Genomic DNA, 12,474 nt, shown 5'->3' with positions numbered 1-12,474 from the left:
TCTGCCCTTCAGTCCTCCTTGAACTATGGTCCTAGAATAAGATGCCACATAAAAGTATCTCAAAAGAATTACTTCTTCCAAAAATGTCAAAGATTGCAGAGGTGGAAAATCATGCTATCACTGGAAAGCACCATTGATTTTAACTGTGCAGCAGCTCCTGTGCTATATAATACAGTATCCAAAGCAAACAAATAATGGAAATGTACCAGTGAGAAGTCAAACCTGACTTTCAGGTATTGTACTGTTGCATAACATGATTTGTACTTGCATTATTCAAGGACATGCTGATGTTGGGTAATGCCCTTAGCTTACCTAGGAGTAAACCAAATTTTTAGTGAGCCTACAACTCAGAGGGGAAAAAAAAAACAAAAACAAAAACAAAAGGTAAACTCTAGCACTGTAAATCTTAGATTTGAATAAGAAGAAAAAAAAAAGTGAAATGTAGGATGCTACTGTCTATACAACAATTTCTTATACTGATTATTTTTCATATGTGAAGATTATCCCATGCAAAAATTCATGTGCTGCTTAGATGTTGAACATAAAATGGAGGAAAGAATCTTTGCATGATTTTTCTCCTGTGGGCGTAAACAGATATTTTTAACTTCAGCTACCAAACAGAACTGACTGAGACAGAATTAGATTATACTTCCAACCAATACTTTTGTACCTTGCAAATATGTAACAGCTGTGATTCTGAAAGATTTAGAACTAAGTTTGTTAGTATCAGTTGTTGCTAAGAGATGCATTGCCTTTAGCAGAAGAATGAATATGCACCCACACTAAGTGGATTGATGAACTAAAAGTCACAAACCCAATACAAAATAACTTGTTTATATGACAAAAGAGCCTGAAAATATTTTATTGTGGAAAACAATCAGCATTATTGCATTTTGAATTCATCATGAGTTTTGTTGACTTGCCTCCTCACAGAAGGGATACTCAGTAATGACATTTTCAAAAATAAAGGATGATTGAAAATCACATTGAAGACTATAACACAATATAATTCTTGCAGGAGACTCTAGAAATTAAACCATTAAACCATACATTTTTAGTATCTAGTCTTTTTTGAATGATATTGCAAATTCTAAAGACGACCCTCATTGACAAAAAGCTTACAATGGAAGACAGATACCAGATGTTTTCATAAAGTTATGAGTATTGCAGTTACTCATAATTGTTTCATACAGCTATGAGTACTGCATTGTTATTACCACCATTTTAACACCTGCCTCTTCTGTATTGCTAGTTAATGTACTTGCCAGTTTCAGGTACTTCTGCTTGGTACAGCACACTGAGTTTCCACACTTCTCTCTAGACTTCTTTCATATTTTGGAAACCGTGTTCATAATTTAATTCTCATATAATTTTGTTGACAGATATTTTCCATGTTTGTATTGCTCTCTAAAAAGAAGATCTTGCTTGACCTCCTTTTAGCACACCTCAGCGATAGACCATGTGTTTTAAGAGGGGATATCTGAGTTGGTGGGGGTAAATGACATAGATGGCAAGGTCTGAAAAGACAATATTCCACCATCAAAAAGCACTACAAAAAGTGATTATCCATTTTCTGAGTTGTCTTCCTAATGACTTTTTGTTGGATCTTCTGGGGGGGGGCGGGGGGGAAATCCATTACAAAAAAGGAGGAGTTTTAGACCATGTGAAAACATTATTTAGAAAAAGACCATCCTCACTATTACTCAGGGTCTAAAGCACAACTGAGCTGGACACACTATAAAAAGCATTAATACTTGATACTTAATAGTGCCAGAATAAACTTTTCTGATATCAAATTAGCAAAAAACCTTCTGTGATGATTATGTATAAGATACATTATAGGTAGATAAACATTACTCAAGTATATGTATGGAAAATTTGAGGCAAAAAAAGAAGTAGCTTGTGCAAAGCCTCAAAGATTAGCAGTGGTGACATTTCTAACAAAATTCAAGTAACTCTTAATTCCCGGTCTGTATTCACTGGGTGATTATCCTAATGGTTTTTTGCTGATTTTGGCGCTGCTTTTTCTCCTTTGAGGCAGTTGTTATTTTGAAAGAATCCTCCCTTTCTCCCCCACCTGCTAATTATCTCTTGGGGAAAAAAGTGGAACTCCAGCTGTGGAAACTTAGACAGGGCTGTGTCTTGTCCTATGAAAATCGCTCCAGCAAAAGGACTGGTGAATGGTTATAAAACTGCAAAGTGGATTCTGACCTGCTGCAGGGTCACTCCGTAGCATGTCTCCTAGCAGATAAGCTACAAAAAGCAACAAAATACAGCCCCTCGTGCCCAAACAGCAGATGGTCCCAGATAACTCCCAGCAGCAGATATCTTCATGAACCACTACTTCCTGTATCAACACTTGCTAACATTTTTTACTAAACAACTTTCCCCCTCTGACTACTTCAAGGACTCAAACACCTAGAGACAGGATTTTGCTGCAGTTGGGTTGACGTTCTGGAAGTGGCCACTGTGCCAAAATAACACATGTAACAGTTGCAATACACACATCTTTGCATGTGGAAAAGAACACATTAACATTCTGGCCAATGATGGGTTACAAACTGGGTGTAAGGTACAGAAGAAACATACAGAAAGACTCTATGGGTAGAAACTTGAGGGTAGCAGCTCAACGTGCTTTTGAAGCATCAAAAATATTGAGTGAATTCTTAGCTGAAACGTATTGCAGACATACTGTTACCATGCCTTCAGCTGAACTACTTCAAGTAGAAAACTGGAAGATCTTGTAAACTAAGACAGGTTATCTTGGGTCAACTCCTGAATGCTGAAAATGTATGTGCTGTCACAACTGGTGCTGGCAATTCATTAGACAGCTTCTCAAGTGGGCCTGAAAGAAGAATATAGCTGGTTGTTAGATGATGCTTGATGCAGCGAACACCTTCTGGGTAAGACTGGTAACAAGGTTGCGACAACTTGTTGACCTTAAATATTACGCAGTGTGTCTTATGGATGGATACAGATTTTATACACAGTTGGAAGGAGAGAAGCAGACCATCTCTCAGGGTGTTGTGCAACTTTGTGTGGACTGCAACAGCAGTCCAGCTGAGGGAACTTCTCAGCTCTTCTTGGAGGTCTTTGTTCTGCTTCCTGTTTTTCCAACTGCTTTTTACACCAGCAGAGAAAAGATGGGAGAAGAAAGCCCAAGCTGATAATATATAGTACCTATCACTGTTAGCACCTTGTATGATACATACATTATATGTTATGAGTGCCTGTAAAACGTGCTCCACTACCTGAAAATACCAAGACTTGGATTAATCCTGCTGGATTTTAGGCATTTAGAACCACTAATTGTAGTGGAAATGGGTACCTCGAGTCTATACAAAGCCTGAAATGTTCTTAATGTTCTTTGAGACAAATGTACAGTTATCTTATAGAGCAGGGGTCTTCAAACTATACGGCCCGCGGCCTGGATAGGGCCCCCCAGGGTCCTCAATCCGGCCCCCGGTATTTACAGACACCCCCGACACCCCACCCCCCCCCCCAGCCAGGGGTTGGGGGGGAAACCAAGCAGCCGCAGATGACCTCCTGCCCCTTCATCTGCGCCAGCCCCTTGATTAAAAAGTTTGAGGACCCCTGTTATAGAGGAAGACTACTGTGGCCTTCCAAAGAAAAAATTAAGCACACTGTTTTCCCAGGACGAGTGGCTAAATATTAAGCTGACTGAGTGTGGCCTCTGAATGCATGAGACCATGAGAACTGAACGTGAAGGAGATCTTGTAGTTGAAATTCAGGCCTGGTATTTTGTCCTCATGCCCATGTGAATTCCTCCTGCAAACAAGCGCTTTGCTGTTACCTTGAGTTCCCCGCTTCTTATATTCATGTTTACTCCCATATAAATTACAAGCACTTTGAGAGAGGAATGATTATTTTTCGTTAGCATGGCCTCCGAGGAGCCTTATCACCACCGGTGTCACGCTGCCAGTAACTAACTGCATTCCCAGCCTCAGCACTTACTGAACCGCAAGATTCCTGGCTCTCGGGCTGGTGGGGCTCGTTGACCTTTGCAGGCTCCTGGAGTGCTGGCACCTGCCTGCCCCTGCCTGGCGGGGCAAGGTGAGCTTCGGGCCAGCCAGGTGGCTACCGCAGCACCGTCCTTGGCACCGGCCGGCTCCTTCCAGGGGCCTCTGGCAAGGGCAGCGGCACAAAGCCAGGGAGCCCGGCTGTGACCTCAAGTGCCCGGTCCAGTGCAACACGTGTCAGGCAGTTCACCGAAACACTGTTGGCTTTAGAGTTAATAATTCACCTCCCGCTTTCCATTTTCGATTGAGGTCTTTATTTGCGCGGCACAGGGTAGATTGCTCACGTTCTTCACGACTGCTTCAAGCTACTGCCCCCCGGCCCGTGTGACGGGTGAAGCCATTACACACTTTCCTTACGACAACGGCAGCGGAGCCGCTAGATCCCTCCCCTAGCGCAAACACCCGCCCCTGTGCCCGGCTGTGTCTATACATAACGAGAGGCCGCTCCGAGGCCGGGCTGAGCGCGGCGAGCCCTGCCCGCCGGGGCGCCGGCACCCAAGCGGTTAAGCCCGGCGGGGCCGCGGCAAGATGGCGCCGCGCCGCCCCCGCCCCCGTCCCCGCCCCGCGCGCTGGGCACTCGCGCGGCGGCCGGCGCGCGCTGCTGTCGCGCGGTGATGAGTCACGGGCAGGGGCGCGGCGCGGGGGCGGCGGGCGCGCGGCGGGCGGCGCTGCTGCTGGCGGCGAACATGGCTGGCGTGGCCGACGCCGCTGCCTCCGCCGCCGCGCCCGGCAGCGGCGGGGACGGACGGCGCGGCGGCGCCCCGGAGCAGCAGGACGGCGGCCGCGGGGAGCCCAGAACTCTCTGGGGGAGCAGCGAGCCGCGGCCGCCTGGTGCCGGCCCGGGGCAGCCGTCTCCGCAGCAGCGAACGGAGACGCTGGGCTTCTACGAGAGCGACCGGGGCAGGAAGAAGAAGCGGAGCCTCTCGGGTGAGGGGCGGCGGCGGGGCAGGGGATCTGCGCCCGCAGGCCGGGGCGCTTGGAGGGCGGCGAGGGCCCCCGGGCCGGGGCGGCCCCCACGGGAGACCGGGGTGGCCGTGGCGGCGTTGCTTGGGGCGGGAGGCGCCTCCGGGGCGCGCCGCCAGCGCTGGCTCCGTACGGCGCGGCCCGGCCCGCCCGAGGGGCCGGGGCGGGTGCCTGAGGCGGGGCTGAGGGCGCCGCGGCCGCCCGCCCGGGCAAACTTCGGCGAGCGACTTCAGAAAGTGCGCCGGGACCTCGGGGGCCTGGGGAGCGGCGGCGCTCAGCCGCCCCGGGGACGGCGGGCCGGGGCTTCTCCGCCGGCAGCGCTGCCTCCCCGCCGCCTGCCCTGCCGCCTGGCGCTGAGCTCGCCGTGCCGGTGCGGTAGAGCCTCTCGGCGTGACGGCTTGTGTCCGCGCTTCCCGCACCGGCACCTTCAGGAAGGGGAGCGGGGGCAGCGAGGCCCCCGTGCCCTGCCGCGCAGCGTGGTAACGGGTAGTCGCCAGGAGGTCTTTAAACGAGGTGGGCGCCATCCGTGGAAGTGCTGGGCGCTGCGGTCGGAGCTCCGGTGGCGGGGCTGCACGCCCGCCAGGAGCGGCGGCGGCGAGCGGTTTCTGGCAGGAGCGGAGCGGGTCAGAGCCGGGCCCCGTTTCCTGAGCCCCCCGGGCCGGGGGCTGCGGGCCGGCCTCGCTCCGTTGCTGAAGTACGAGGAGTGCTTCGTCCTCTTGGCGGTTCCCGTTATATACACACAGCTATAAGTACAGGAGTCTTCGCGCCTACTGCTGAAAACGGCGGTTCTCTTAGAGCCTTGGAGTTACACGCAGATTATTAGAAGTCATTTAAACTAAATGTAGCGTACTAAGGATTTTATAGGTAAAAATAAGGGAAAATGTCACGGCCTTCGCTATCGATCTGCGGCTGTATTTACATTTACACGTGACCTGGTGGTCTCAGGCATCTACAGAGCAGTTTTTGAAAATAGCCCTGCCTTTTTTGTAAAAGTTGTCACTCGGTGTGGCATGGTTGATTTAAGTGTTGGTAAGGTTTTTTATAACTATTAGCACCTAATTTTTAATTAAGGGGCTTGCCAAAAATCTGGAAAGCGCTCAGTGGTGTTCAGATTTCCAGGCTTTCTGCCTTCATGTTGGTTTGAATGTGATAACACAGGTCTAATCGAACACAGAAAGAGAAAAACAGAAGTTAGGATTTAAGTTAAAAACACTGCCAACAACTGAACGCTTTTCTTGTAAGTTTTGCAGGTGCTGTGTCAGTTTCTGACCTGGGATGTCAGAGGACCTGCAGCATCATTGCAGTCCCGTGGTGTGGATGGAACTGACTTAATTTCCATAGGTTGTAAGGAATTGGCTTGATTGTAGTATTATATATGAATTGTGTTATGGTGAAAAAGCAATGGTCAACACACATACTGATGTGCCTGAAAGACATCTGAACAAATAACTCCTTAAAAAGTAAGGAAATGGTTATAGGTGGGTGGGTGTGATTCCTAACTATATTCCAGCAATTTATTTTAAATTTAAAAATACTTTAAAACCACTGGCACTTTTTGACCCTTCAGGACAGGAAAACATTAGAAGAACAGGCCTCTCAATAGAGCAACTAAAAATTCAAACTCATCTAATGGTAGCAACGTATTAAATAATAGAGGTAGGGTTTTTTCATGATGGTAAAATAGGACCAGTGCAGCACAGATAAGTTGTTTAGAGGAGAAGGAAATACTTAAAACCAAAAAAATCTGTGCTTGATTTGAGTGTTTGTGGAAGAAGTGTGTATTTAGGTTTGATGGGAGTGAAGTGAGTGCCTGGAATTGTTGCATTTAGGATTAAAGTTATGATTATATAACAATAGACACTTACTGAGAAGCAGTACATTTGGTATTTGCACAAATTTTCTTTCCGTTTCTGGTTAATGATTATCCTTTGTGTAGCTATGCATTGAAGTATAACTTTGGTAAATCATTATGTTATTACCCTGAAGGAATTGGTGGCCTTTTATGTTTTGAAGATGCCTGTACTTTTCTGTCCTGAGGTGGAGAGATAAATGAGAATTCTTTGAGCATTAGGAGTATGCTATCTGAAGAGTTTAAATTTAGGCCTCAGTCTAAAACTTTCTGATGGAAAAAGAGGGAAATTTGAAGTAGGGAACAAATTTGAAGTAGGAATTAGTGTGTCTACTTATTTTAAAAATAAAATGATGCTTTGATAGCAGAATTAAGCTGTTTTTCAAATGCTTTATTACTCTGTCCTGCCTCGGTGTCTCATGCTGTTTTCCTTACTGTATTTTTCCTACAGGGTCAGCCACTGATGCGTTTCACAGTTGGTGCAGACCTAGGGCAGATGCTGGGTGGCAGTAAGTGCTCAGAAAGGAGGTGGCTGACCAACTGTGTACTTCAGTGCATCCCCTGTCACTGGAGAGACTGCTTTGCAGTCACAGTCTGGAGCTTGTGTACTGATCAGCCTCAGTTATGAGGAGTGATTATCTCTTAATATCTAGGGCGTGAAAGTCTAGCCAGCTGGAGGAAACTTAAAATCATTGGTTTTTCAACAACAGGCCCATGAACCAGTTTCTTTGAGGTAAGGAGGCGTGAGAACAAATAGCTTATTGGTTAGAAACATAGAATATCTCAAGTTGGAAGGGACCTGTAAGTCACTTTGTGGTGGCTGTCCATATACATCTATTTACTTCGCAGGAAAGTTCAATTGTTTGAGATGCGTTATCTTTAAGTTAGAGAAGGTTGATTGTCTGAGGTGTAAGAAAATGCACCTGGGCAGTTAATTGGTGTCTTCATACTTAAGGTTATCTCTTTTTACTTTTTAAACAAGAAAGAATTGGGTAAACCTAAAAATGTTACAAGTCATAGTGTTACAAAGGAAGACTCCAGAAAATAAGTTTGCAAGAGATCTGAACAACAATTTTGTGGTATGACCTTTGGCCTTATTTCACTGGAATGAACTTTGATTGAAACTTTACATGTAAATATTAGGCTTTTCACTACTTATTAAACTACATGTTGGCTTTGTTTGTTCTAAAATAAATACCTTTAAGGCTTACAGTGGCTTTGGCCTACTTAATAGAAGTGGATCAGTAGTGTATAAATCATCAAAATCACTATCCAAACAAGCTCATACAGGGAAAAACTGTTCAGTTCATGTAGTTTAAAGCAAATGATCACGGAAATGACGTAGTAACAATGCATAATTAACCAGCAGTCAGTGAATTATATAGCTGTGATCAGTATCAGCAACATGATAAATTGCAATAGTAGATATACACAGAGTGTTAATACACCACCACAAACTTCAAAATGCCCGTTTGTTATCCCCCCCCAAGTTCTAATCAGACTCAATACATGTGCCCCCCACCCAAGGCAGTGTAGGTTATAAGCACAGCCTTTCTCTTCTGATTCTTTCATGCTTCTGTTTGGGCTGATTCATCATTCGCTTTAAAAGTCTGTAATTTTCTGGCTACTCTTCCAGCTAGTGGTCTTTATAGTCTTCAGTGTAACGAATATTGAGAAGCCACTGTCTTGAGACAGTTTTGGGTGAACTTTTCAGACACAGCATCTATACTTGCATTCCTCTTGACACTTGTTATCTAGGCAATTTTACTAAGGGTGTTTTGCAGCCTTTTCCTCCGCGCAAAAATGTGGAGTGTTGTACCATGCAAGGCCCACCCCTACCTCCAGTAGTCACTAAGACTTTGATTAAAATCTGACTTTTAACGTGTTCTTGTGTCATGATAAATGCTCTGTAGCTTTTCACCTATGTAAGTGATTTCCATCTTTTGGATGTTGTGTGAACACTGAGAGTTTGTGTTTTTAAATGTCAACAATAACGAGAAATCTTGAACTTTATTGTAGCGTTTTGTCACTTCTGAAGTGTTACCAGGAGGTGGTAATGTCAGACCTTGTCAGTGAACGTTGAAGTTTAGGCTCAGCCTCCTTGCGGTGACAGTCTGAATTTTCATCATTATAATTTCATATTTTAACTCCTTTTGAAGACTGCTTTGCAGCAAGCCATATGAGTTCACTAAACATAGGTCAGTCAGCCTTCGGCTTACTTAAGTATAGCCATTAAAATGCAGAAGACCTGTATGTGTGTGATGGCTTGTCAGTCTTGAAAGACTTCAGTCTGATCACCATTAAATAGCATCATTAAAGCATGCTTGTACTGTTTGTGCACCAAATCACTTGGGATCATGTATCCGTGATCATTTCGATCTTACAGAAAGTTCTTTAACATAAAGGACATGTTGCTAGTGTTGCTGAGAGAGAAAATAGCTTAAGTCTGAAACAGTGCTTAGTAAGTTTAGGAGGACTGTCAGTATGTTAAGGATTAGGTCTACTCGGTGTATTGCACTCAGTGTAACTGCTTTGAGTAATGTTTTGGAGAAATGGGATGTCTGATGAAAATGGTGGCTGGGAAAATAGCTTGTTTTGTTTGTCGGGAGGCAACAAGGGAACGGCATAGCGTCGGACTTGCTTCTCATATAGCTTCTTCCACACCAAGTTCTTTGACATTCTCATCACAGTCAGCAGAAATCTTCTGGGTTAGGTATGATGTAAAGGAAACATAGCAAAATGTAAAAGCATAGCGTTCTTCTTGCTTCTCTTGGAGGTTATGCCTGAAGTGTCTTACACTTGTGTGTGTTCCCGAATGTAGATCTTTCATTGCTGAGATTCATCAGTGCTGAGCTAACAAGAGGTTACTTCCTTGAACACAATGAAGCAAAATACACAGAGCGGAGAGAAAGAGTATACACATGCATGCGGATACCAAAAGAACTGGAAAAGGTGAAGTATACTTTAAGATTTGTTTTAATTCAGAAATGAAATCTGTTGCGTTAAATTATTTAAAGAAATATTTATTTCCAAACAGGTTTGCTACTAAAAAAATTTAAACATCATAATGATTAATTTTCAGTGTTAGTAACTTCAACATTTGTGTTTCAGGGGGTTTTGCCTACACTTGCTTGTTGCTGCTGGCAACTCATGTTACTAGCAGAGATGGACACGACCAACTTTCAAGTTCAAATGATGAAAAATTGATTCAAATATAAAGATGTCACTGGTCCTGAAAGGAATAGTCAAAATAAAACTTTTTACAGCAAAATGTAATTTTATGTTTAAAAAAATATTGTTTTAAAGATTTTTCCGGTCTAAAATGTTTTGAGGGTGGAAAGATTTCAGTCCTTTAAAAATATGGTGATGGATGAGTTCCTGACTAAGGTTTTTGACTTAATTTTTATAGCCTTCTATTTTGCATCTTGCCACTTAACTGCATCTTCTCTCCCTGTCGCAGTGCTATGGCCTTTCCTGGGACATTCCTGCCACCTCCTTTATATCAGCTTAGATATAATTGTGGCCCTGCAGTGAGCCAGTTCCAATACTGTAACGTAGACGAGAGTTTTATTCTGGCTTAACCATTTTGATTAGGGAGGCAGCAGGAATATGCTCAAGGATGATGAGTAAGGCAACATTAGTAGTAAGGTTTGGCTATGCTGCAGAGTAACAGTAATATTAAAAATAGTATTGCTGAAATTCTCAAAACTACTAAGGATAAAGGTACGTGGTAGGGCTATATCAATTTAACTCTAAACTGTATTGAAGGAAGAGTCTCGTTTCACTATTCTACTTTAGTCTCCTGCCTTATGCGTGCTGCCGGTTTTACATGAGCTGTGGTGCTTGTTGGACCATTCTAAGAGTTAAATTGGCTCATAATTTGGCAGTGAATGCTTCACATTTCTTGCTTTGTTTGTTCTCTGCTAGGATAGTGAGCTGACTTGCTCAGCCAGTATTTTTGAGAATCCAGTGCCTGCAAAAGGGTGGAAGGGGAGCTGCATAGCTGGGGTTACGGGTAGAAAGATGAAAGAGTGGGGAGGGAGAGAGAATAGCCTTCCCTTTGTCAGCAGCAGTCAGGTTCCTCCTTGAGTTGAGCTTGTCCTTGGATCATGATGAGACACGGTTTTACAAAACTAAATTCCCAGTCAGTTACTGCAGAGAATCACAGAATGAATGAGGTGGACCTCTGGAGACAATGTAGTCTAAGTTCTTGATTAAAACTGCATCACCTACAGCAGGTTGCTTGGGACCAGATCCCACTGGGTTCTGAACATCTCCAGCGGTTGTGTCTTCCCATCCTTACTTTTCACCCATTGCAGTTTACAGTGGAATATTCCAGTTACGGTGAAGTCTCAGCTGAGTAATAGTAGCGGTTCTACATCACCTTCATTGTAATTATGTAGACTATTACATGTTGTCTCCAAGCCACAAAAATTATTCTGAAGGATCATCGCCATAGATTTCCAATAAAACTTTTAGTGTGAAAGAACAAGTGAAGGCCAGCAGCCTTACGTATTTATAAGATTGATGCTGTAAATTGTGAAATTGGTGGATTTTGCATGGTAGGTCAAACTTCAGTCAGTACTTTGAACATGAAAGAATATGAAACTGAGTAATAAGCAGGTGGATTTTAAGTGATAATTATCTTTTTACACAGAGATTATGAAATAAATTTCTTAGTTCTTTGCATGAGCTTAGTCCAGGTTAGTGTACATACTAGCTATATCAAATTGAATCATCCTCATTGAAAAAGTATGAGGATGAGCACCTAGAATGCAAACTAAGTAGTGTATAGGTCATCACCTATTGGAGAAATCACTTGACCATGTGATTGAAATGTCTGCTTAATTGAAATAAAGCATGTGAGACACTAGGAAGGGAAGAGAAGAATTTTCTTAATGGTTTGCAGTGTTTACTACCTAATAGTGTAATTATAGACTAGGAATGAAAATCATGATTGGGTGGAGTGAGAGCAGATGGAGTAGATTTATCAAAGCCTAATATCAGAATATACTCTTCAACATACACTTATTACCTGTACGTAATTTTAGAGGGGGGGTGATGTTAAAAGGGTAGTGGTGGTGTTCTTTTTTGTTTATTAAAAACTATCTAGCTTCTCTATAAATGGTGTCTCTGAGCTTTTTGGTGCAGTTTCAGTGGAAGCTTTTCATTGTCATAGGTTATATATACTAAATTCAAAGGTGGTCCTTGTTCCTGCTGTCTTAAGGGAATACTTGTCAATTGATCTCAAAATTAAACTTAGCGTTATTTTGCTAAAATATAGTTACTATGGTGGAAAAACTCTGTAAGCTTTTCTGTTAGCTTCTCAGTATCTGGAATGCAGCAGCAAAAATAATGTTTACAGAAATGTGTGGCAGGTTCAGTGCTGATTATATTTCAATGGGCGCATGTAGGCATGCAAGTGGAATGTAGAAAAAAATGGAAAATGAGGACATTAAACAATAATTGCAAATTTTAATACAAGCTTATAGAACGTGAAAAGTCATGGTTGCAGAGAAAAAGTCTAAATGAAAAAGAAAATGCAGAGTTGTTTTCTAGATTATAAAGATGCCCTCAAACAATACAGAGGCAAAATGACAGGATATCTTTCTATTTTGCTTG

The 12,474-nt window shown here is 43.5% G+C and overlaps 1 protein-coding gene and 1 long non-coding RNA gene across 6 annotated transcripts in view; one reads left to right on the top strand and one right to left on the bottom strand.

Moving 5' to 3' along the window:
- Positions 1–829: 829 nt before the first annotated feature.
- Positions 830–4,525, bottom strand: LOC114016382 (uncharacterized). Its single transcript, XR_003560804.2, has 2 exons — positions 2,940–4,525; positions 830–2,845 (listed from the first exon to the last, which is right to left on the bottom strand). It is a non-coding gene; the product is annotated as an uncharacterized LOC114016382 (long non-coding RNA).
- A 148-nt stretch (positions 4,526–4,673) lies between these two features.
- TAPT1 (transmembrane anterior posterior transformation 1) overlaps positions 4,674–12,474 on the top strand; it is a 48,325-nt gene continuing 40,524 nt past the window's right edge. For 2 of the 5 annotated variants that reach the window (XM_055719275.1, XM_055718632.1), the window contains exons 1-2: positions 4,674–4,967; positions 9,674–9,804. In XM_055719275.1, coding sequence (XP_055575250.1) covers positions 4,727–4,967; positions 9,674–9,804 — 372 coding nt within the window. In that variant the 5' untranslated portion in view covers positions 4,674–4,726. The other 3 variants (XM_027808156.2, XM_027808160.2, XM_027808158.2) reach the window with 3 other exon arrangements.

This window comes from Falco cherrug, chromosome 1 (assembly GCF_023634085.1).
Source record: "Falco cherrug isolate bFalChe1 chromosome 1, bFalChe1.pri, whole genome shotgun sequence".
Classification (NCBI taxonomy): domain Eukaryota; kingdom Metazoa; phylum Chordata; class Aves; order Falconiformes; family Falconidae; genus Falco; species Falco cherrug.
Note: the sequence above shows the minus strand (reverse complement) of the source record. Positions and strands in the feature narration are given on the sequence as shown.